Raw genomic sequence first — 26,666 nt, forward strand, 5'->3', positions numbered from 1 at the left:
TGGTTCAAACAAATATGGCTGTGCAACAAACTCAAGCTCGTCTTCTCTTATATCAAAATCCTCCAACATTCCTACGACTTCTAATTCGTGACCGGTGTTTTGTTTTGCTCTCTCCTCTGCGCCTCTGCATTCGTTATTGTGTGGGGTCAGAGGTTACTCTTCCGCAGCAAATCGTCTGTCTGTCGGAAGCTAGCTATTAAAGTTAGTAAAGTTTTAAACATGGATATTTTTCTTAAAAAAAGGCATCGCTTCACTTCAGAAGGTCTGAGTTATTAACACCCTGGAGCCGTATGGATTACTTTTATGGATGGATGCATTTTACAACCATTATAAAGCTTCGAGGAGCAACATTTTTTTAATATATCTCTGATTGTGTTCGTCTGAAAGAAGAAAGTCATATACATCTAGGATGGCTTGAGGGTGAGTAAATCATGGATAATTTTCATTTTTGGGTGAACTAACCCTTTAACAATGTCGCTGTGCAACCTAATTAATAAATATTTTAAAAAGCAGTTTGAGTTTTGACAATAGTAGCACTGATAATATCTCAATATCTAAGAGAATGGAAAACATTCAGGTATAATATAAAGTGATTAAACTGATATGATCAACCAAAAATATGCTTCAGATTTCATCATTAAAATAATTTCAAATCTATATTTTTTTCTACTACATCCGATAGCATCTTAAAGATTACAGAATCACCAACACAGTAAGCCCTTTTACCCAGTTTATTATGTAATATTCATGTAATAAAAATTACATAAATTAAAATTCCAAATATGACTGTGATACATATATGAAAAGATGAATGTATCAATAAAGTGGGAATTGAAACCTAAAGTGTTTTGATTCTGTGGGGAATCAAACAACTCCTCAAAAAGTATTTGAACACGTGAGCTGCAATGTACAAATTTCTTTGCGTTGTATAATAAAATATATTATTTTCACGTCCTTGTTACAGTGTAATTACAAGTACTTAGTAATATTAACTACATGTACTCACTACAGGGTTAGGATTAAGTTGGGGTTGCACTTTATGTTACAGTACGTGGACTAGTGTACTTACCTAAGAAAGTATAGTGGACAATACAAGGTAACTATGTGTGTTATGGTTAGGTTTAGGGTTAAGTTCAGGGTTAGTACCTATACATTAAAAAAAATGCTGGGTTAAAAACAACCCAAGTTGGATTTAAAACAACCCAATTGCTGGGTTTGTCCATTTCCCACCAAACTTGGCTTGCTTTTAACCCAGCATTTTGGTGGAACCAAGTTTTGGTTTAGGGTTACTTGCATGTAATATGCATAACTACATGTAACAAGGACACTGAAAAATAAAGTGTTACCCAAAATATTAAATGTATATCAAACAATATTAGGTCTAGAATCAATTGTTTTCAGATGCCACTTCCGATGACATTCATTCATTCATGGTTCAAGTACAACCAAAAGTGTTCAAATACATTTTGGGGGGACTTGAAGGGATGAACCACTGCATTGTGGCTCAGGACACACTGCATGAATGTTTATGCCAAGAGGTATATTGGAAATACAACTATATCATCACATTTTTAGTCTGAGATCAAGTTGCAAATGATAAATGACTAGAAATGAGCCTAGTTTAGACCCAGTAGCAAGGGTTTCGAAATGACCTCTCAGTTCTGTCCGTACCAAACAACCCGAATGATAGGCCTGATGATAATTCACCATATCCCATCAGACAGATGGGAACTAATCCCTGGATAAAGGGTGCAGCTTCTGTTGCAGGGACAGAGATACATAAACAGGTACAACCTGACGTTCTGATTTGGTATTTAATGCAAAGTTTATCTGCATGCATACAGGAACATTAGGACTCCCATATCCCGATTCCACCATCTTCATGACAGTGGACACAGCCTGCTTTAGACTGTACATTAGAGACATCAACAGGTATAACATGAAGTAACATTTTACAGCACAAACAGGTACAGACGCACATAAATACACACTTACATTGAGAACGCAGAAACACGGAAATGTCATATACCTCAGTATATACACTTTCTGACATGTACTATGAAGAGTTAAATAGATATCAACATATTTTTTTTTTACAGGTAACAGATGCATGACTACAAGATGATTATTTTTTTCATTAATTATTGCAGTCTAACAATATGGCTTTGACTAGTGAAAAACCTTTCAGCACTACAAAAATTTAAAAGTCAATCTCATTCTTTCTTTATAATTTAATTTAAAAAAAAACATACCTCCGTACTGCTAAAATTAAAGTCTACTTGAGAGTAGCATGTGTTATTCTAAAGTATGTCATTCTGTTCTTACTAAGATTTTTTTTTTTTAAACAAACTTTACAATCTTAAAAGCATTTTGATCACAGAACAGCCTAATGGGTACGAATACATTCCTGTTGTTAAATTGTTTGCTAACAGAGTTTAAAAAGGGACACATTTTCAATCTGACTGATTGGAAAACATACAAGTACTAACTTTGTGTAATCAACAAAATGAAAACTTATCTATAGGTTTATATTTCCCACCATGCAATACAATAGCCATTTGAGCATTACTTTACAAAATGAGTTTGCCTCTTTACCCCAGTATTCATAAACAGTTATGTAAACATTTAACCCCCCCCTGCAAAAAATGTGTCCAACATGTTTATCAAATGGCAGTGTTTACGCAATGCTTAAAAACATGAAGACATTGATGACTGAAATAAAAACTTCATCATATTTGCAACCCCACATCCGAATTTGCCAGCAGTAAGATGAATATTTTGGGCAGAATATGAGCTAGCATTTTTATAAATGATCATGTTGGTATAGTTTCACATTAGGAATGATTGTTGTTGATCAGAATATTAACGGTTTCTCAAAATATCATTGTATTGTTGTAATAGATCATTTAACATGCCATTTCTTGAACTGTGAACACTCTAAAAAAATGCTGGTTTCAACCCAGTCAAAAAATGATTTTATGATACTGTTCAGTTAATTTAATAGATCATTTTCATTCAACACCATTAGGTTTCTCATTCAAACGCAAATGCATTGTGTTAAACTGACTTGAAACAGTTGCATTTTGGCTCAACTCAATATTTTCATTTTGAAAGGACGTTTCAATTACGTAGGCCAAAAATAACATTTGATGCTTGTTCAGTTTACTTAAGTAAATGAAGTTAATCCAACATGATTCTTTTCAACCACTTTACTTAATCCATTTGAGTTGAGAGTAAATAAATGTTCTATTTAAACTTAATAGTTTTGGACAAAATTTAAGAATGTTAACCTGATTCAACTAAATGACATTGATTTAACCTAATAAACTTAAGTTTACTGAATAAATAATGTTATTTAAATGCAACATAACCCAGTTGAGTGAAACATGTTGACATGTTGTTATAATTTTTTTTGAGTGCGAGTTAAATTTTTTAATTAAATTTTTAACCCACGGTTGGGTTTGTCCATATTTGACCCAATTTTGGGTTGAAACAACCCAGCATTTTTTAGAGTGTACCAATCACATCTTTACTAAGTTGTATAATTCTCTCTTTGGTATTTTTTACTGTCGTGAATGAAGCTCATGTATTCCCAGTATTAATTTAGTATATATTTTCATTAGTAAATGATTCTTTTCAATTACATCATGCCTCCATTTTCTGCAACAGTACTAAATTTATCCTCCTTGTTTTTTAACATTAACAGTTACCAACTTTTTTATTATTAAGAATCATGTCAGACCTTTACGTAATGTTTAGCGGAGGCAGATATTAATAAAAATTTGATGCCAATTTATTACTTTTTTTTTTTTTTGTACGAGACCATTTAATTTCTGATTGTCGTGTGTTTTGGCAGTGAAAAAATGTGCTGTGAAACAGTGACTGACTTCTGAATACATACTAAAAAGTCTGTAGAATCTTGTATTTCAAGTTCTGTATGTTTTTCAGATCTTGAATTCTCCTGAATAACTCTTAATTGTAAACGTCCAGTTTGTAAAAATATAAACTGTGTTTTTGTCACAGTTCTAGTACATACTGAGCTTTTCCTGATCTTTTGCTGGCAAGGCAAATGTGAATATTACTTGTGGTCAAATCAAGTTCTATTTCACACGACACTCTTAAAAATAAAGGTTCCAAATGGAGGGTTCCATTTTTTTTTTCTTAGTGTGCAGAACATTTTATAATCTAAAGAACCCTTTTCCAGTATAAAGAACCTTTTGTGCATTGAAAAGGTTCCATGGATGTTAAAGATTCTTCACGGAACCATCGATTCCAATAAAGAACCTTTATTGTTTAAGAGTGTACAACAAAGATAAAATAAATATCAATACATCACAGACAAATGAGAACTGCCAGGCTGCATTCAGGTGGTCTAACGTGGCACAACTAAGACGGTTTATCCGCGTCTCCCATTTTTACAAATGCCAACGTATCAATGACGGCAAATCTTATAGCAAGATTTCGACCTCATGCACACTACTAAAAGCATTACAGCTGCACTTCACTGACATTTTTGTTGTTTTCTGTGAAAGAAGGAATAATTATATCAAGCTACTGTTTTAAAATGCTTTGACCCCACTGTGTTTGAAATAGATCAATAAATCCAAGTAACCATCATATTCCCAGTGCCAGAGCTCAGTATCAAGATCCTGGAATGTGCCGTTAATGTGGGGCTGATCATTGAGTACCTAAGGCAGATAACTTTCTAAGTATCAGAAACCCTGGTGATCAGTAAACAAATAGAGATATCTTTAGAAAGTGTAAACAGTTTGAACCTGAATGGCAGTGAAAAGACCAAACGTTGTCGGGTTATGATTAGCGTTTCTATCCGTAGAAATAAAATTCCGTCAAGGCAGTGAAAAGCCTTTCACCTGTTTGGCAAAAATCCCCCCTCACCCATTTTCTTCCAGAAACAGCTTTGTGTCTGTTACTTTTTAAACATGTCTTGCAGAGGTCCCGGCAGGAATTTGAGAACGGTGTCTAGAATGCTCTCCTCATCCTCGTCGTCATCTGCCCCGCAGCCTGCTGGGATTGCCTTTTTGGGGCGAGTCAAGGAGCCCTCGCACGCTTGTTCCATAGCCGCTTTCTCCTCTGCTTCCTTCTCTTCTTTCTTCTTTAGTCCATACTATATAAACATATATCAAATATATCAAGATAATTAGACAATAGGAAAAAAAGATATATTCAGAATGTTGAAATGACGCCATTTCTCATAGTACTGTATAGCCTATATCTTATTTATGGGAGATTAGGTAAAATACCATGAATTGCATAGATCCAACTATATGCAAAATTATTGACATGACTAGGAAAATTGTTTTTTTGCCAATTATATGCTATATACTATACTATATATACTGTATAATATTATAAACTATATGCTATATTCTGCTATACTACACAATGTACTCAACTGTTCAAAAGATTGTGGATTAAACATTTGCTGCTTAATATTTCTGTGGACACCACGATGCATTTTTTTCATGATTATATAATGCATAGAAAGTTCAAAAGAACAGCATTTATTTGAAATAGATTTTTTTTGTGACTTTTGATCAATTTAATGCATCATTTCTGAATAAAAGTATGAATTTCTTTAAAAAAAATTTAACTGACCCCAAACTTTTGAACAGTAGTGTACTATACTATACTAATTATATATATGTAATGCAAAGGTGTATATAATGCACTGTTTATATTTATATAAATATATAAAACATAGATTATCATTATTATCAATAACATGGATTATGGTAAATGGTAGCGACATTATCTTAATTGCCTTTTGACATTGCTTATTTGACTATACAACTGTTATGAAATTGTGTAGATTTCCATTTGGTGTTATTTAATATGATTATTAATTAATTATTTGTTTCTTTTGTTTTAAATTGTAGCGGTTTGCTATAGTTTCAAGATAAAAACTCCATACAGAAACGTTATTTTATATTCTAAAGGCATGATTATACATACATGCTTTTCACTGCCAATAATGTATTCTAAAAGTGAAACATCAAAACATGTATCTTGTAGGATTTAATTGTCCTATTTAGATCTATATTTATGCAGATGCTTTTATCTGAATCGACTTACAAAAGAGGATCAGGCAATTCGTCAAAGAGCCAACAATATTTATCATATTGGATATTAAAGTCACCCAGTTCTGATACATTTTTAAGGCTCTTAGGCTTGAATATGATCACGTCTTGTCCAGATGTTCTCATGCTGGTTCTTATTGCTACATTCATGATCCTGTAATGACCTGATACTCTCGGCTAACACTAACTCTGTTTTCCTCCCTTAAGAAGGAGCTGTTAAATTATTTGTAATTAGCTGACATTAAGACCTCCTGCAAATGTGACATTTCATTAAAGGGTAATGGAGATTCTTATTTGAGGCATTATCCCCACACACACATTAATCATTAAGTCCCGTAATCGGGGTTTAACGGCTTCATCCTGCTTTAGTTCAAAATTGATTAGCAATTAGCAAATGATCCAATGCTTACCGATTCTTCTAGTCTATACAGTTGTCACAAGAAGCTAAAGTGGTTGGGAAATGTGAAACGTGTACCTTATCTCGAATGGCCTGTCTGACTTTTTCTCTCTCTGCCTCCATACGAGCATGTTTGGCTTTCCGTTCCTCCTCTTGTTGTCTCAGCGCCTCCTGCCGTTCTTCCTCTTTCTTCTGGGCATCAGGGTCCTTCTCCTCCTCTCCACCTAACATCTTCCCCATGTCTTTGGTGGCCCCTGTGCCAAAGAAAACAAAAGCGAAGAAATCCTATTACCATCATAGAAGTGTTACGAGCTGGCTGTTATAGCGCACGGTGAAGGAGAATCCAACAGAGACACTATATTTTCAAACAAAACAAACATGTAGGAGATCACATGAGATTAACACAATCACTATACCATAAACGAGAACCGACAGAGAACTGAAGAGAACCAGGAGTACCAATATACAGGTGGTAATAAGAGAACTCAATTAGACACAGGTGGGGATAATCAGTAACTAAGGGAACAAACTGACACACACTAGGAAGCTAGGGCTGAATCCGAAATCGCCTCCTAAACCCTCAATCACTATTCTCTACGTTAGTCCACTAATACACTTGAAAGAGTGAATGAAAATGAGTGAGCGAATTCGGACAGCCTTTGAGTGTACATCGGTTACACACTCGTTGTTGCGGTGCAATGTGGGATACAATGAGTGCACTCGATAACGTCCACTATGGTTTCGGACATCACCATAAATGCATCCCCCCTCAAATAATGCCCTATTTGAGGGTATAGGAGGCGATTTCGGATTCAGCCTAGGTCAACCTCCAATGATAGGGAACACAGGCAAATGGGAACAAGGAAAACAGAACCAAAAATAACCAAAATATCCCTGACATTATGCCCCCCCAACCCCAACCCCCCAGGTGAATGGCAGAAAACAGAAGGTGATGGTAGGAGAAACCAAGGCGGCAATGACGGTGGCAGGAGCCAGGAGCAGGAGGAGCCAGGCGGGGACCCAGAGCACAGCCAGTACGAAGGCCCACAGTGGAGTCGAGGGTGGGAGGAGCCATGGTAGAGGCTTGGGTGTCGACACCAGCGGGGTGACTGGTGGAGACGAGGCCGGTGGAAGTTGAAGCCCTATGAGAAGACGAAGAGCCAGCAAGACCGGGCGACACTGATGGTCCTGGAGGCCCGAGGCGGAGCCGCAGTGACAAGCATCCACAGTGGAGCCAGGGTGCCTGAGGACTAGGGGTGGGACAAAATATCGATAGGGCAATATATCGTTGTGATAAGAGAATCGATACGCTGGACCCAAATATCGATATTTTAATTAATAAAATAAGGCTCTCTAAATAGATTTCCCTGCTTCCAGCGTAGCTACTTCATGGCTCCTCAAGGTGGCGCTCAACAAAAAATGAGAGAAACGTGAACATAAGTTAACTAGCCCAAGAAAAAGAGGTTTTTAACTGGATGGTGGACAGCAGAGTGAGTAAAATAATAGACGGCCCAGCCATGTTTGAAAAGTCCAAAGTCTGAAAACTGCACTTTTGCATTTTGTTTTCATAGTTAGACAGATATTGTGATGTATCATTATAGGATTTAGAACTATATCTAGAATATCTAGAAATATATTGATTATCGCAGAATTGCTGTATCATGATATTATCCATATCGTGAGCCATGTATCGTGTATCCTATTGTGAGGTAATCTGTGATTCCCACCCCTACTGAGGACTGAGGTGGAGCTGGCGGGACCGAGGCAGAGCCGAAGGGAAGGCGGAACCAGACGGAGCACAGCGGATGGCTTGAAAGTCCGTAGCGCAGGCAGGGCGACATCTGATGAAGGTGGAGCCGGAGGGACAAGGGAGCCCGTTGGAGCCCAGTGGAGCTGCAAGGACGATGGTCTCTGGTGGAGCCGAGGGAGGAAGGAGCCAAGGTGGGGCCAATAGGTTAACAGGCCAAGGTGGAGTGACAGGATCAGCGGCTAGAGGCGGAGCCGGAGGATCTTCTTTACTGGGCAGATTTGGAGACCGCAAGACCAGAGGTAAATCCACACAGTGGAGAGGTGTCAGAGGGAGAGCCGACGGACTGAAGGGAGCTGAGGCGGGGCTGAGGAACTGGCTGTTATAAGAAGAGGAGGCAGGAGAGGGAGGCTGGGCGGGAAATCTGGAGACACAGGAGACTTCAAGCTGAATGGGACCAGCAGGGATGGGAGAATCAGGGATTCTCTAAAACTAAACAGACATAGAAATAACCCTGACAAGAAGTCACCTATAAGTGGTTTTCAATGGCTGAAACTGATATATAGAGACTTCCCAGAGAGCAGTTATTTATTTACACTACCATTCAAAAGCATGGGGTCAGTAAGATATTTAAGAAACTAATACTTTTATTCAAGAAGGATGCAATAAATATATTAAAAAATTACACTAAAGACATTTGTTACAAAGGATTTCTATTTCAAATAAATTCTGTTCTTTTGAACTTTCTATTCATCAAAGAATGCAAAAAAAAAAGTATCACAGTTTCCACAAAAATGATTAACATTGATAATAATAAGAAATGTTTCTTGAGCAGCAAATCAGCATATTGGGATGATTTCTGAAGGATCATGTGACACTGAAGACTGCAGTAATGATGCTGAAAATTCAGCTTTGATCATCACAGGACAGGAAAAAAATACATTTTAAAATATATTAAAATAGAAAGCATTTACTGTTTAGTTAACATTACTGTTTTTTTTTTTTTTTTTTTTTTTTTTTTTTGTTGATCAGTTAAATGCAGAGTTGGTGAGCATAAGAGACTTCAAAAACACTTCAAAAATTTGACCAACCCCTAACTTTTGAACGGTAGTGCAATTATATATATATATATATATTTCACAATTTCCAGAGAGACTGATCACGTTTTCCACTGCACAATTCCTAACATGATGATATACTGGAGCCAAAATGATGAAGGCAAACAGAGACACCAGAATGATGCATGAGCCACTCCTCTCACTGCCATCTGTTTAAATGGTGCGACTCTACCTATCACGCTGTGTATTCGACATCATGTTTTGGTTTCAGCAAACAACAGCCGCAGGTCATTATGGGTAATGCAGTAATAAATACTTTAAAGCAATGCCCATATTTGCATATACCTCGATGTTCACTTCAACTATATGTTTTAAAATGCAAAGCACAGCTGTGTTTGAAAATTGGTACAGACGGCCTCAGAAACATGCTGAAAGATTTGGTTGCAAATGCTGTACTATTGCTTTAAGTCATTAATCATTTGCATAATGGCTGTGCGTAATGTGTCTCTACAAGCAACTGTACACTCATTTATTATTAATGGCAGTCATTTATTATGCATGAGTATGCATTTGAAATCCAACGTCAAGGTCTATGCATTACCTTCACATGCGTTTAATTGCTTCCATATGACATTGAAGGGGAAAGGAATGACAGTGTACTTTTTAAGTGGCCTTTAACTGTCTGTGTGTGTATGTCTAGGACACCTTGAGCTGACATAAAAGTGCTTGTATGTGTCATGCTGCAGGTTGCCCATGGTGCACAAGGACCGTATGATTTCATTCACTTTCTAACCCTGATATTTTCTTTTAAAGAATTCTCTGTTTAAGGACTACAACAAACGGCTGGTAGGGACTACAATGAGCTTCTTCCCGGATTGGTGATATCACTAACCCTAAAATTTACATAACACATCACACAACAAAGGGGGCGAGGCCATGTTGGGCTGCTTTAGAGAAGAGGAAGAGTTGTTGTAGTAGAGTGTTGTTGACATGCCGTCATTTTACACCGGACTGCTTCACAAACGAGGGTCAATTCAACGCTGGATTTGCACAAAAGATTAAGATGACAGCACATGCTAGTGGATGAGTTGAATCAACTCCACAGAAACTACATAAATGTATCCACTAACCATTCAGAAACGTCCAGTTTCATTCTAAAAGTTGTAACTTCTTCCACAGTCTCTCCATCAGTGTCGACTCCGGTTTGAACAATGTAAGGCTGAACACCGTTACTGACAATCCTCATTTTGGCTGCGTGAGATTCTCCAGCTTTGTTGTTGTTGAGCAAACGAAGCATGAAAAGTGGGCCGGGAGCAGCAGCTCATTTGCATTTAAAGGGACACACACAAAAACGTTGTGTTTTTCCTCACACCCAAATAGGGGCAAATTTGACAAGCTATAATAAATGAACTGTGGGGTATTTTGAGCTGAAACTTCACAGACACATTCTGGGGACACCAGAGACTTATATTACATCTTGTTAAAGGGGCATTATAGGTCCTCTTTAAGCAGTGAAAGAATGCATGGTGAGATATAAGCAGCTAAACATTTAATATTTGGCGACTGTTTTATGATAGAAAGGTTCAGCGACAGACAGTAATATCCAGTGATCCAAATGTTTTTATGAAAGTCACTGTTTTGAATTGAAAATATGCTATTATTTACACAATTCATGTTATTTATAACTGAATTTCACGAGGCAAGAAACAACTCGCGTTTTTTACTTATTAGACATACGAATAAGAGTGAATGTGTGCATATTTTTTTTAAAAATATATATTATTTTCAAATAGTTTAAATTGATAACTTCATAACTACAATAGACCTGGAACTTTTACAGTTTATATTTCTTTTTTATTCCCTTAAATCCCTTGTAACCCTTTAATTATTTGATTCCTTTAAATAAAAAGACCAATAACTCAATAACATTTGATTTAAAATTGATCTTGTTTAAAAGATTGGAAAACAAGACAAAAATACTGCTTAAGAAGCTTTGGTTTACATAAAAAACAATGGAAAAGTGGTGCAATGGAATGGAAAAACAGCCCCTTAGTGTATAATTTCTGTGCTAGCAAAATTTTTTAAACAAAATTCATGACTAGATCCTCCCTTCTGCCATTGGTTGATCAAACCGATAGCCCTGCCCTAAACTCACACCATTGGTTGAGCCAATGTTCCTGTTGTCAGGCTATTCGGGATGCTCAAACAAACAGTAATGTTTTGATGATGATAAACAGCCACAGTGCTACACTTTATGGGGAAATAAATCCACAGATGTCTTAATTATACTTGTCTATGCATATTAAACTGGGATATGACAAAGTATTTAAAAAGAGACACGCTACAGCATAAAGACTTAAACATTCTTCAGATTTTCATGTCACTTGAATTGTTCTACAAACACAAAGCAATTGCCGCTCCTGAGAGCTTAAAGCGAGATGTAGGCCAGTGAATGTACTTCTGTTGTCATGTTTAAAGCCACACAGAGGGTGGTTAACATAACAAAAGAACCGCTTCCCTCCATCAGATTCTTCATGGCTTTACATCAAAGCACTTGGAAGGAACAGCAGTGATGGATATGGATGGAAGAGCAAATCTGGGCTCTGGATAATGATGGCGCAGCGGCCGGAACTGTATTCCAGTATCTCTGGAAAAAGCCTAATTCTTAATGATATGTGAATTATCAGAGCTTAGGAAATTAGCATATTAATTACTTTTTTTTTATAACACTAAAGTAGTAGTAGTAAAATAGGTCACTTGTATTTTATAAGCACTGCTAGCCTTTAATGCAGTCTCAAAAAGAAAAATCTTACAGTAGGAGAAGAGTATCTGTGAATGATTAATAAGAGGTTGCTGAGTGTATCTGGAGATATTTTGTGTGATTATGCCCTCTTATAATATCACATGAACGCAACAGCCTTATCGGTTAATAAGCAGAGCTGTCCTGAAGCACATTTTTATTACATTTTATGCCTGTTTCTGTTTCCATCTTTCTTTAATAAAAGTCTTTCACACCAACAGACAACAAACATAAAGGTTGTTTTTTTTACAGTCTGCTGAACGCGGAGGGCAGCGTGGGGTGACTTCTCTGTGGGATCTTGAAGGAATTCTATATGCTTCTGAATAATTTGCAAGGGCTGAAGAAATCTAGCTAGGGAAAGTCTGTTTAATAATGGATGATTTTCATGAGTAAATCATGCTCCATTACCTCAGAGCTATGGAGCAGAATTTAAGCTATGTCATTTTATAAGGTCTATGCTGCAAACACCGTAAAATTCACCACATTTGGTGAAGATTTTAGATGTCAGGATCAAATTTAGGGCACATTTACATATCAAAGCTTTTTTATGTATTAAAAGTGCTATTCCTTTCATATTTCATTTTACGTCAGTCACAATCTGACATCCATGCGGAACGCCAAAGGAACTGTGTAAAATATAACGTGCAGTGAAAAGTTTCTTAAAGAAACCTCACGCAGAAGGTCAATCTGCTACATTTGGCCCACTCAAGGGAATTGAAAGGCGAGGAATACATTTCGTTTTATTGCCCATAGTCACTCAGCTGATAAAACCAAATCATGAAATTGATCTAAGGGCTCAGTGACCTTTAGACAAAGTTATATTAATGGGACGGTGCGAATCTATATACACACACAACAAATAAATGTCAAATAAAGTAAACTATAACCAGATCAATAACCACTTTGTTTTATTATTGTTCAAAATCTATGAATTACAAAAACATATTGCTGATGTATTGTCTTGCATTCAATTACTAGCTAGAAGTTTTTTTCAATGTGCTAGCTTCTAAATTAATTCTAATACTAAATAATCTAATGTAATACTTATCAATAAATACTGTTGGTTTTTATGTAATAAATTATTTTAATTGCACCCGATCATATTTTACAGTGAAAAAAAAACGTCATCAGTTCCTGGTCACATGCTAAAAATATATATATAAATATTTTAAAATAATAATAATTATATAAATATAAAAACTGATAATAGTCCTCAGAACCAAACATAGAGCTATATTATGTATAATAACAGGCATATCCTGTGCTTACAACAGGCGATTTGAAACAGTTTTATTTTAATGTGGCAACATCTAAATTAACTGGAATTATTCTACTGTTATAAAACGGAGAGTTACGGCCCTTGATTCTGATTGGTTGAGGCGTGTTCGAAGCCGTTGTAAAATTCCTGAAAACATGTCTGTCTTAGCATCGTAATACATATGTTTGTTCTCAATTGATTGTGTTCATTGAAGCTTACTGCATTATGTAGAAGAGTATCGCGAGAGAGATATTGAGTGACCGAGTGTACAGTGGTGGTCAGAATTATTGGCACCCTTGGTAAATATGATCAAAAATGACTGTAAAAATAAATCTGAATTGTTTATCCTTTTGATCTTTAATTCATAAAATTAGCAAAAATCTAACATTTCATTGAAGGAAAAGAATTGAAAGTGGGGGGAAAATCAGATTATGAAATAAATATTTTTCTCCAAAACACTTTGGCCACAATTATTGGCACCCCTAGAATATTTTATGAGTAAAATATCTCTGAAGTATATTCCCATTCATATTTACATTTTTTTAGCTCACCGGGGTGATCATGAACATGAAATTGTCCAGCCGAGACTTCCTGTTCCGCGGGAGTATAAACATGAGGAAACACAAAGGCCAAATTCCCTTAAACATTCATCACAATGAGTAAAACCAAACAATATAGTTCTGATGTGCAGCAAAAGATTGTTGAGCTTCACAAAATAGAAAGTGGCTGTAAAAAAAATAGCTAAAGCATTGAAAATCCCCATTTCCACTATCAGGGCAATAATTGAGAAGTTCCAATTAACTAAAGATGTTACAAATCTGACGAGTGTCTAAATCATAGTAATGCATGGTGAGGAGGAAAGTTTGAGTGGCCAAAGACTCTCCAAGGATCACAGCTGGAGAATTGCAGAGATTAGTTGAGTCTTGAGTCTCAGAAAGCCTGAAAAAAATTGATCAAACAGCACCTACATCCCCACAAGTTGTTCGGGAGGGTTTCAAGAAAAATCCTCTGGTCTCATCCAGAAACGATCTCCAGCATATTCAGTTGTCAGACAAGAACTTCAAACGGGACCGGCTTCTGTGGTAAGATGAAACTTAAAAAGAGCTTTTTGGCAGCAAACCCACCAGATGGGTTTGGTGCACACATGAATAAAAAGTACCCCATGCCCACGGTTAAATATGCTGCTGGATCTTTAATGTTGTGGGCCTATTTTTCTGCTGGAGGTCCTGGACATCTTGTTCAGATACATGGCATCATGGATTCTATCAAATACCAACAGATAAAAAATCAAAACCTGGCCGCTTCTGCTAGAAATCCAACAATGGGCCATGGTTGGATCTTCCATTAGGACAATGATCCAAAACAAACATCAAAACCAGCACAAAAATGTTTCACTGAGCCCAAAATGAAGCTTCTGCCATGGCCATCCCAGTCCCCCGACCTGAACCCTAAAGAAAATGAGTGGAGTGAACTGAAGAGAAGAAGCACTAACATGGAGCTGGGAATCTGAAGGATCTGGAGAGATTCTGCATGAAGGGATGGTCTCTGATCTCTTGTCAGGTGTTCTCCAAACTCATCAGGCATTATAGAAGAAGAGTGAGAGCTGTTTTCTTGGCAAAAGGAGGCTGCAAAAATTATTGAATAAAAGGGTGCCAATAATTGTGGCCAACGTGTTTTGTAGATAAACATTTATTTCATAATGTGACTTTCCCCCCACTTTCAATTCTTTTTCTTCAATGAAAGGTTAGACTTTTGCTAATTTTATGAATTAAAGATCAAAAGGATAAACAATGCAGATTTATTTTTACAGTCATCTTTGATCATATTTACCAAGGGTGCCAATAATTCTGAACACCACTGTATTACCTGCATTCAGATTTAACATTTTCCTTCAGGTCAGTCCTAAGTTCATAATAAAAAAAATCATAAAAAAAAAATTGAATATCCGCTGTGATCTTGTCCTTTTAACATTTATGGGTTTTCCCGTGCCCTGCTGACACTGACAGCGCTAGTCAAAGCATTTGTCATCTGCGTCTTGTTTCGTGTTCGTTGTTTCAATATAAAAGTCTTTGTGACTTAGTGATTCGCTCATAAAGACAATCTTTGTCGCCATCTAATGCCATAATAAATGTAACTTCAGTTGCTGTTCATGGTCAGGGACTATTTTTTCAGTGGAAGGAAGGCTTTTAATGATTTTACTTCATGAAAGTTGCATTTATACATATTTTTTTGGCTTTAATATTTGTATTGTGTGGTAACCGTTTTATAAAAGCAATAAAACCCGTGAAGCCGTGGTTTGAATTTATAACACCTCCACTCCGCGCCATGCCTAACAACGCCCCTTAGCTGTTATAAATTCACTGTAATAAACCACGTCTTCTTGGGGCTTATTGCTTTAATAAATACTTTTAATGTAATGTTAATGTTTCAATTATTTATTTATCAATAAATGTTGTTGTTTTTAATTTAATTGATTATTTTAATTTTACACTGAAGAAAAATTTCTCATCGTCATCAATTTCTGCAATGTGTCAAATAAAAGTTCAATAATGAACCATATGAATGCAACATATACAAACATATCTGGTTCAATCTGATTCTTGGTCTTGACCAAACTGAGACTAATATGCCAGTTTGATAACATGACACTTACCGCCCAGTGCTTGCTTCATCACAAAATCCATGATGCACTCAGATATCTGGTCCTCTTATAGCTAAAGAAGATGTTGCATTTAGTCTTGCCGTGATCCTGATTCTGCCGGTCCACCACAGTGTGTCAGTCTTCTGTGTCCTGATGAATCCTTCACACCTATTGGGCAAAAAAGTGAAGAAACCTGATCAGCATGCAACGTAAATCAGAAATACTGAGAGTACAGTGATATAATATCGATCACTATATTGTCAATACAACCTCGTCCATCACATCTGTTAATATTTGAGTTGAAATTTTACCAAGCTAACATAAAAAGTCATAATATCTGCAAGTTTATGTTATTATGTGCTTCTAGACAAATCCCACACAGCAGGTGCTCAAAATAAATTCACAGTCAATTCTGAAAACTCACAAAAATCAAAGTAATTAATGCTTACAGGAACACACTGAACATTTCCAGCTACACCGTGACATTAACGCTATCAGAGTCATTGAAGATTTCATCTCAAGGAGTTGCCTGAACCTTTATAAAAGCTTGCTTTCCTTCAGCAGACAAGAGATGGTTTGTCATGGTTTGGACATTTGACCATAACATATGCAAAAAAAAAAATCTTTCAGCTTTTCAAAGCACAACGAAATGAGCTGCACAACTAAAACAAACCACAACCCTACATGATAGCCAAACAACTCTGAAGAGACAAGACTCGATACTAAAGAACAGCAGTTATATTAATAAAAACAACATTGAATAAACTGATATTATATATGTTTAACTGTTTGGAACCTGTAATGTATTTGCTTAAATAAATCTGCTTCCACTTACCAGTTTACTGACCTTTGCTATTTGTTCTTGAAGTATTCCTAACTGAACGATAAAAAACCTACTTGCTGGAATAGCTGGAACATGGAAAAGCTCACTGGGTCCCGATAAACCACCTCTCTTTCTCTCTCTCTCTCTCTCTCTGTTTCTCTCTCTGTCTGTCGCTCCAATAGCCTCATTCATACTCCCCCACACTCCGCCCCCTCATCTTTCCATCTCCCTTCAGTAAAAGTACGTTTATTTTGTTCAATATAAAGGACGGATTACCCCAATTACTGCATGTTTCGGTTTGATTAAAGCATACAATATTTTTTTTTTTAACAATTCTTACATTTTTATAACATCTTTTTCATGTATTATCTGGGTAGAAATATTTTTATAATCCTATACTTCTGTTTAAAAAAAAAAAAAAGAATTAAAAGCAATAGTTACATGCTATTATGCTTATATATATTTTTTTTTTTTCCCTCTGTCTCTGAGCTCTTCAGGCAGTTCCTTTGACCTCATGATTCTCATTTGCTCTGACATGCACTGTGAGCTGTAAGGTCTTATATAGACAGGTGTGTGGCTTTCCTAATCAAGTCCAATCAGTATAATCAAACACAGCTGGACTCAAATGAAGGTGTAGAACCATCTCAAGGATGATCAGAGGAAATGGACAGCACCTGAGTTAAATATATGAGTGTCACAGCAAAGGGTCTGAATACTTAGGACCATGTGATATTTCAGTTTTTCTTTTTTAATAAATCTGCAAAAATGTCATCAATTCTGTGTTTTTCTGTCAATATGGGGTGCTGTGTGTACATTAGTGAGGGAAAAAATGAACTTGAATGATTTTAGCAAATGGCTGCAATATAAAAAAGAGTGTAAAATTTAAGGGGGTCTGAATACTTTCCATACCCACTGTATATATACACACACACACTCACCAGCCACATTATTAGGAACACCTATTCAACTGCTTGTTAATGCAAAAATCTAATCAGCCAATCACATGGCAGCAACTCAATGCATTTAGGCATGTAGACATGGTCAAGATGACCTGCTGAAGTTCAAACTGAGCATCATAATGGAGTACAAATATGATTTAAGTGACTTTGAAGGTGGCATGGTTAGCACCAGACGGGCTGGTCTGAGTGTTACAGAAACTGCTGGGATTTTCACGCACAACCATCTCTAGGGTTTACAGAGAATGGTCTGAAAAACAGCAAATATTCAGTGAGAGGCAGTTCTGTGGTGAAAATGCCCAGAGGTCAGAGGAGAATGAACAGACTAGTTCAGCTGATAGAAAGGCAACAGTAACTCAAATAAGCACTTGTTATATCCGAGGTCTGCAGAAGAGCATCTCTGAACGCACAACACATCCAATATTGAAGCAGATGGGCTACAGCAGCAGAAAACCACACCGGTGCCACTCCTGTCAGCTAAGAACGGCAAACTGAAGCTAGAATGTGCATGGGCTCACCTAAATTGGACAATAGAAGATTGGAAAAATTTTGGTCTGGTCTGATGAGTCTCAATTTCTGCTGCGACATTCAGATATTAAGGATAGAATTTGGCGTAAACAACATGAAAGCATGGATCCGGACTGCTAGTGGTGTAATGATATTGGGGATATTTTCTTGGCACACTTTGGGTACCAATTGAGCATCGTTTAAATGCCACAGCCTTCCTGAGTATTGTTGCTGACCATGTCCATCCCTTTATGACAACAGTGTACAGATCTTCTGATGGCTACTTCCAGCAGGATAACACGCCATTTGTCATGAAGCTCAATTCATCTCAAACTGGTTTTGAACATGACAGTTTTGAACATGGCCTCCACAGTCACCAGATCTCAATCCAATAAGCACCTTTGGGATGTGGAGGAACATCATGGATGTGCAGCCGATAAATCTGCAGCAACTGCTTGATGATACCATGTCAATATGGACCAAGATCACTGAGGAATGTTTACAGCACCTTGTTGAATCTATGCCATGAAGAATTATAGCAGTTCTGAAGGCAAAAGGGGGTCCAAACCACTACTAACCCCACCCACCAATTTCTGATTGAACCAGACAAAATTACAAAAGAAACCCGTGTAATAACAGGAGCAGTGGCGTGGAGAATAAAGCAGGTGGTGGTAAGATTAGACGCGATCGTCCCAAGTTCGAATCTGCCTTTTCTGAACTCATTCTTTGCCTTTTTCCCATCGCATATCAGATCAGAAAGGCGATTATTTTAAATGAAAATGAAGAAAATATTTGAAAAGTGGACATAAAGTGCCTAATGGGTATTTAATAGTAGGGAAAAAGGTGTTTATAGGGTATAGGTGTAGGGAGGGCTTTATTGTTCCAATAAGGTGCCATCCATTTAATGATTTTAATAAATATAAGTATTTACACTCAATATGTTATTGCATACTGTTTTATACTGCAACACACTGAGTTGCAAATAGTATCTGTCACCATTTGCACTATATAAATATCATCTAACATCTATTTACATTTAGTACAAATTGCATTAGTGCAAAGAAAACACTGCTTTTTCACTTAGTGTAAATAGCTAAAAAACTAGTGATCCTGACCCATCCTTACATGCAATGGCTGTTCTTCCTTTCCAGAGTCAAAATGTGGTTGTGATAACACCAACCATGTCAGATTAGCATAACACATAGCATCCTTCTGTGACCTTGAGGTCGGGTTTGTGTGCCATTTACCAGTTCTTTTCAACCAACCACTTCTATCATGTCAACACAATGAAGAAAACTAAGTCTTGCCAGTGTTTTGTACATAAATGCTTCCATTAAACTGTCTTCAGAGTGTTTTCACATGAGTAATGAATTGATAGATTGAAAAAAAAACGTGTTGCAATAACCATTTGCTAGGAATGATTTGCATTATCGTGCAGTGCTTTGCATCTAATTATAAATCTTTTTCTGTCATCTCCTATGAAGCCATATTCTATCCAGCTCAATCATCCATCCTGGTGAATGTAAATTATATGATAATCTGATATCCGAATGTGGAGATTTGTAAAATAACAAGACAGCAAAAGTATATATGTCATCTGAAATCTCACAATGCACTATAATGGTGGGAAGATGTCAAGGAGAAATGATGTTCTGATTCTGATTGTGCATCTCATCCATCTTTGAGCTTCTAGAATGATATAATGGGATTAGAATGAAAGCCTCAAGGTTACAGTTTGGAGAAACAAACTCAAAAGTGTTTTTATTATGAAACTCCTTAATATCTTCTAAAAGGATAGTTGTATTGTTTAATGCTAAAGATAAAGAAGATCATGTACTTTCTGAAGCTATTAGTGGATCCTTACATAAGCTCTACTTCAGTGGAAAACTACAAGATCACTGCAGGGCGTTTGATTTCCTAAACAGAAAATTGCACAAAATAGCACAAAAACAAATGTTTCGATAATATGACAATTAATTTGAGATGCTTATTGCACTCAATACTGTAGTGGATTTTTGAAATCAAAGGTCTCAGGGAAACAACATAGCTGCTTAAAGCATGGATGGAGCTGGCTGAGACTTTGCCCAACCAGGCATGAAATTATTACTCTTCCTATCAAAGACTTTACACAATTATGCAACACAATAATGCATGAATAGAAACATGGTTTTTGCACATGTACAGGAAACCTCTCTGAAGAAGACCTTGCCTCAGCTTTGGTAAGAATAATAGGAGGCTTTTTATGGGTTTTGGGTCCTATTAAATTGTACTTTTCCACAAAAACCAGCAATAATATGCCTCTAAATCAAAAAAGCAATTATAAGAGACTCTCACATGCCTTGTGAGGAAACACTTTAGCCGGATCACAGCAGATCTGTATGCGAAAGATGTTTTTCTCTGAACATGCTTTCACAAATCAATTGATTTGCTTGGGCAAATGAAAAACTTGTTAAATAAAGTAAAAAAAAATGTGAATGTATCTGGTAGATTGTCTCTGTGGCAGTGGAATGATGACTTCAGTGAAGATTAGTTCTCTGTGATTCTGTCCACATCCTCTCTTCTCTTCTTACAGATCCTTTTAAAGTGATACACATGGTCCCTGATTGCATCCATTAAGCCTATTGGAAGCTACCTTCAGCCACAGCTTAATGACTCAGGTAAAAGACGCCTGGGGGCAGCTCAAATCAATAGATATGGACAAGGAAAGATTCCTGACTTTCCTGACAACCCTAGAGCTTTCAGCTTAAAGGCAGGACTGAGTGCAGATACACAACTTTAAAACACATTAAAACTCTAAAACCTTTCTGACAGACAGTTTCTTATCCATAAAGATGCCTTGAAAGCAGAATGATGAGAAAAAAGCACCAAAACCTTGAGGAAATATCAGCGCGCTCATCGTCTTTTCTTGTTCTTTGATGGACTCTGCCAAATAAAAACACCACACAGAATTGCATCACTCTGTTTTTTTATGTTTTCGTTTTTTTTATTTCATTAAAGTCGCCATGAAATGTAAGTTGTGATAGTCTTTTCTTCACTACTGTTGCGTATATCTGAGTTAAACGCTTCTCAAACAAGAAAAAATGTAGGGTGAGACTTGATTTTGTCCATTGGGAATTGATTGGATTGTTGTGGTTTGCTATTAGTTGACCTCATGTGAATGACAGGTTGTCCCGCCCTCAATATTTGCATATGCCAGCTCATGTTCCCAACATTATGAAAGTCATTAGACAAGGGCAGAACGTCTGGATGTGCACAGCTGAATCATCAGACTAGCTAAGCAAGCAAGGACAATAGCGAAAAATGGCAGATGGAGTAATAATAACTGACATGATCCATGATATCATGATATTTTTAGTGATATTTGTAAATTGTCTTTCTAAATGTTTCGTTAGCATGTTGCTAATGTACTGTTAAATGTGGTTAAAGTTACCATCGTTTCTTACTGTATTCACGGAGACAAGAGTTGTCGCTATTTTCATTTTTAAACACTTGCAGTCTGTATAATTCATAAACACAACTTCATTCTTTATAAATCTCTCCAACAGTGTAGCATTAGCCGTTAGCCACGGAGCATAGCCTCAAACTCATTCAGAATCAATGTAAACATCAAAATAAACACTTTACTTACGCGATTAGACATGCTGCATGACGAACACTTTGTAAAGATCCATTTTGAGGGTTATATTAGCTGTTTGAACTTTTTTAAATGTTGTGTAAGGCAAGCGCGAGCTCTTGGGGTGTGGAGCACGAGATTTAAAGGGCCACACACCCTGAATCGACTCATTTCTAATTATGCCCTAAAATAGGCAGTTAAAAAAATGAATTAAAAAAAATCTATGGGGTATTTTTTTTATTTCATTAAAGTTGCCATGAAATGTAAGTTGTGATAGTCTTTTCTTCACTATTGTTGCGTATATCTGAGCTTCTCAAACAAGAAAAAATGTAGAGCGGGACTTGATTTTGTCCATTGGGAATTGATTGGATTGTTGTGGTTTGCTATTAGTTGATCTCATGTGAATGACAGGTTGTCCTGCCCTCGCGCCAGTAAACACATCATCAGAGAAAAGATGTCCAGGCAAGAGGGAGGGGAAGTTATTTTGATAAAAAACTACACTGCATTCCATAAAGTATTAATATAGTCTGAATGAAATGCAGACGTACTACATTTGGCATGTTGTCATTTGGTTCACTTCCATTCACAAATCCTCTCCTGTGGACTCATGGGATAGTAAAGCGGTTATCAGACACTTCGGAATCAGGTAATATTAACTTCAGGTAATATTAACTTCAGAATCTCACCAGAAGTAGTAGGTCAACCTTTCTGATACACAAAACACAATGAAAGTAACATTCGATGGATCGTTTTTGAATATATGAATGTGTCATTTTGAGTAGAAAATGAACTCCAAATGTCACAAAGCTGCAAGTTACTAAACCTAACAACAAAAGCAATGATAAAACTACTGGAAAACAACAAAAAAACAACCTTATTAATTATTCATGCCCCAGTGCATGATGGGGACACTAGTATCAGAAAAGTTGAGTAGGATTTACTTCATTTTATAACGTTGATATTTATGCTTTCATTTCTACAAGCTTGAATTAAGTTCCAGTATAGAATTTACTAAAGGGGACATATCATGAGAATCAGACTTTTTCCGTGTTTAAAGAACTGGAAGTTGCAAATGATTTTCTCCAGTGTTGTGACGTATTTCCAAGTGAAACAGAATAGTGAATAGAGGGCAGGGTTTTACTTTAGCACTCCTCCTCTCCATCTCTCGCTCATTGCAGACTAACGGTTGCAGGGGAGTGGTTAAACTGACGTTATCAGAGAAGGAACGCCATTCCAGACCGGAAGTAACTTTTCAGATTTTGATTAAAGATTACCACGACAAACACTTTTTTTCTGTGTATTAACTTGCACAGATTCATTGTTTACTACAATACAAGTAATATGCACTAACAAAGTAGATAGGGTCAATTTTACTTTTTACGACTTTTACGACTTTAAGTGCTATAATCGGGTGCATCTACCAACCCAGAAAATGTGAAAAAAGGACAACCCAGTACCTTTGTTTTGGCAAGCCTTTCGCTGAAAGCATGTGAAAAAAATGAGCCGCTCAGATTTCACTCCCCTTGTGACATAAGAAGGGGATCTTATTATAATATTACCGCCCCTCAATCTGCACGTTTCCACCCACGGCGCTACCATTTTGTTTTTCGCAAGCAACAATGGTGTACCAGTTCTAACGTCACGGCAAAAGTTGGAGCAAAGCATGCTAACTGTCCTGTCGTTGGTTGCACAGATGAGCACAGAACGCTATTTAGAGTCTCGTTAGCTTGGATAGCCTGCAAGTTGACCCTGGCAAGCTCGATTGCTAAAGGAGAGTTTCTGTCTGAGCGATATTTTGGAAAAAAATATTAGATCATTCACAGCGTTTGAGATTCTCCAGCTTTGTTGTTGTTGAGCAACCGAAGCACGAGCTGTTAAAGCTCCGCCCTCTTCTGGAAAGTGACCGGGAGCAGCAGCTCATTTGCATTTAAAGGGACACACACAAAAATGGTGTGTTTTTGCTCACACCCAAATACGGGCAAATTTGACAAGCTATAATAAATGATCTGTGGGGTATTTTAAGCTGAAACTTCACGGACACATTCTGGGGACACCAGAGACTTATATTACTTCAGTCAGGACCACTTAAGTCAAAAATTACAAGAGACAAAATTTAGTCAATTTTTTATTGGCATATTTGCTAAAGTTACAATTTGGCAGTATGGCTCTGTTCTAAATTCCCCGTCCTTTCATGAGCTCCATGAAAGCCAAGACCGGGAACAGCAGCAGCTTCTGGGGACAACCTCCCATGTTTTAACTGGGAGAGCAGCAGAAAATCCCCCTATTGAGAACAGAGCATGCATCAATGACAACAGAATGACACTGATTAAGTTATACACAAGTTTAAGGAGGAGCTGGGGAGGAGGTGGGTTGCAAACAGCGTGCAGTGGAAGCAGCCAAGCAGGCAGAGAGACGGAAGCTGCGTTTAAGTAATGCGCCTTATTTTAGAGTTGCCAATGGAGTCCATAGAAATTGGATCAGCTGATATGGGTGGGGTTGGAATTTGAGAATCAGCTGATAGCGGAGCTTGACTACGAGGCCTGCCTGAACTAACGCTGATGCTTAATATCTTGTAAAAGGGGCATAATAAATTCTTGCCTTATATATTATTTTGGCTTTAATAAGGATTTTCCCAATAAATAGGCAAGAATAAACCCAGTGTCCTCCATGATTCCTGTTTTTTCCAACAACAAAGCACTTGAATACAACAAGCTCATAATCACAACTTCAGAACGGCGGATCAGCCGCGGAGGTATCGCGGCTTCCGGACCGTATCGCGAACGGACCCGTATCGGCGTCTACTTGCGTGCAGTGACAGATCCGCAACGAAGGTAGATCGCGGACCCGCCGTGGCTCCGCGCTGCATCCGCTCCGCATCCGATGATACAACCGTTACAGTAAATCGGATCCGACATGGGTCCGCTCAGGATCCGCTGATTGACAGTAGAATTTATGCGGCCCCGGAGGCAGAGCTGATCCTCTGGGCGGTGCCAAAACGAATGTGACAGTCACGCGGGTTTGGCGACTTGAATGCGGATCCGCCTAGGAGTCTCCTGCTGTGTGGGTGGGAAACAGGAAATTTCCGATTGCACATAAAGGTAGCAAGACCTTTTGATTGAGCTATTTTATTATTTATGCATTCAATGACAAAAAAACAAATACTGCTTGTATTCTAATCAGACAATCAGTTTAGACTGGCAATTTTGCACTTACATTGTAGAACCAACTTTTCCCAGTAATTTAGGAGAGAAGTTCTAGTAGGTCACATTACAGAGAGAATAATGGGTGAGTAGATCTGTCCCACTTATTTCGTGTCCTCTAGAATGAGGATGTTTTCCTGGTTTTAATAAAAACCCCAAGCTGCAAGAACACCATATACCTGAGGGTAATAAACACGCCTGACATTTACAAAGAAATGTTTTGAGGTTTACACCATTACAAATTACCATTAATTACGGTTTCAAAATATAAAATGAATTTCAAAATGAAAACAAAAATGTGCATCTTGAGTAAAGCAATAAAATGCAAATAATACAGAAAATATATTAATTAATTGTTTAATTCTCATGCTGAAATGAAGTTATTTACTTAATAGTTTCTGACATTTGCAGCCAGAAACAAGCATGAAATGAACAATATTTTTCGGTTGAGTTGTATGTCCATGATGCCTATGGCGAGTCGATCACTTACACCAGTTACATTTATTCTGTGACATTTCTGCTGAGTTTGCCAAGCTACTATGTGGTTCAATTATTACTTGATTAAAAAAAAGCAATTTTGCAGTGAATATGCCAAATTATCCTGTAGAAGTATATATGAAACCATGCATACAATCTGGAGCCTGGAAGTCTGCCAGCACAAAATCTTTAAACCATATGCCACAATTTTGTTGAATTGTCATAACATAAAAATTAAAAGCACTGATTACGCAACTGTAACAGCAAACCAAACAGTTTCAACCTGCTAGTAAATAAGGAACTGATACACTTCCCGCAAAAGGGAAGATGTGGGAGGTTGTGGGAGGGATACAGGAAGGCAGGGCATGAAGGGTAATTAGGTTAAACTCTGAGCAGCTCTGCCTAGTTTACAAAGCGACTCTGACAGAAAAACACCACTCACGATTAGATTAAATATAAGGCACGGGGCCTGGCTACAATACTATACAGGTCCATCCCAACACACAGGAGCAGGAAAGCAATCTGTTCATTCTCAGCATGTATATTAATACATCATGCCTGGAATCATTTTGCCGGGAATCGGCATTTATTAGCACAACAAAACACAGACCTAGTGCAGATCAATGTATCCTACTTTTACACAGTCATGTGTCCTGTTCTACAGGTGCAGGTTTATATTACGAAAAACACTGCAGAATAAATGTATGCCACAGAGCCGGATGAAAAGTTCTTTCAGGGCAGTGGGATATTTTTCTCAGAAAACAGGGTCTGTAGATAGACATTAATGACTTGGCTGAAAAAAAAAAGCTATATAGTATAAATAAACAATGTTTTGCTTTGACTGCAAAGAAAAATAATATATACGATTATAATTTTAATCATTTAAATACATGTTACAACTTGAAATTACATATAAAATGCTTTACTATACGTCACTATGCGATCATAATTATATCTGATTATTTCTAAAGACTTTTTTCTACAGACTTTGCAAGCATGCCACCAAAACAGAAAGCATATCTGTCTTTAAAGGAATAGTTCACTTCAGAATTCAAATTTCCTGATAATTTACAAAGAGTCGCGTGACCTTT

The 26,666-nt window shown here is 37.1% G+C and overlaps 1 protein-coding gene across 4 annotated transcripts in view; it reads right to left on the reverse strand.

Moving 5' to 3' along the window:
- Positions 1–1,795: 1,795 nt before the first annotated feature.
- cplx2 (complexin 2) overlaps positions 1,796–26,666 on the reverse strand; it is a 31,429-nt gene continuing 6,558 nt past the window's right edge. For 2 of the 4 annotated variants that reach the window (XM_048176596.1, XM_048176598.1), the window contains exons 2-4: positions 16,012–16,167; positions 6,574–6,749; positions 1,796–5,125 (exon numbers count right to left, since the gene is read on the reverse strand). In XM_048176596.1, coding sequence (XP_048032553.1) covers positions 4,928–5,125; positions 6,574–6,749; positions 16,012–16,042 — 405 coding nt within the window. In that variant the 5' untranslated portion in view covers positions 16,043–16,167 and the 3' untranslated portion in view covers positions 1,796–4,927. Of the gene's footprint in view, positions 5,126–6,573; positions 6,750–16,011; positions 16,168–16,834; positions 16,983–26,666 lie in introns of those variants that run through there. The other 2 variants (XM_048176595.1, XM_048176597.1) reach the window with 2 other exon arrangements.

The sequence above is a fragment of the Megalobrama amblycephala genome, linkage group LG23, assembly GCF_018812025.1.
Source record: "Megalobrama amblycephala isolate DHTTF-2021 linkage group LG23, ASM1881202v1, whole genome shotgun sequence".
Lineage (NCBI taxonomy): Eukaryota > Metazoa > Chordata > Actinopteri > Cypriniformes > Xenocyprididae > Megalobrama > Megalobrama amblycephala.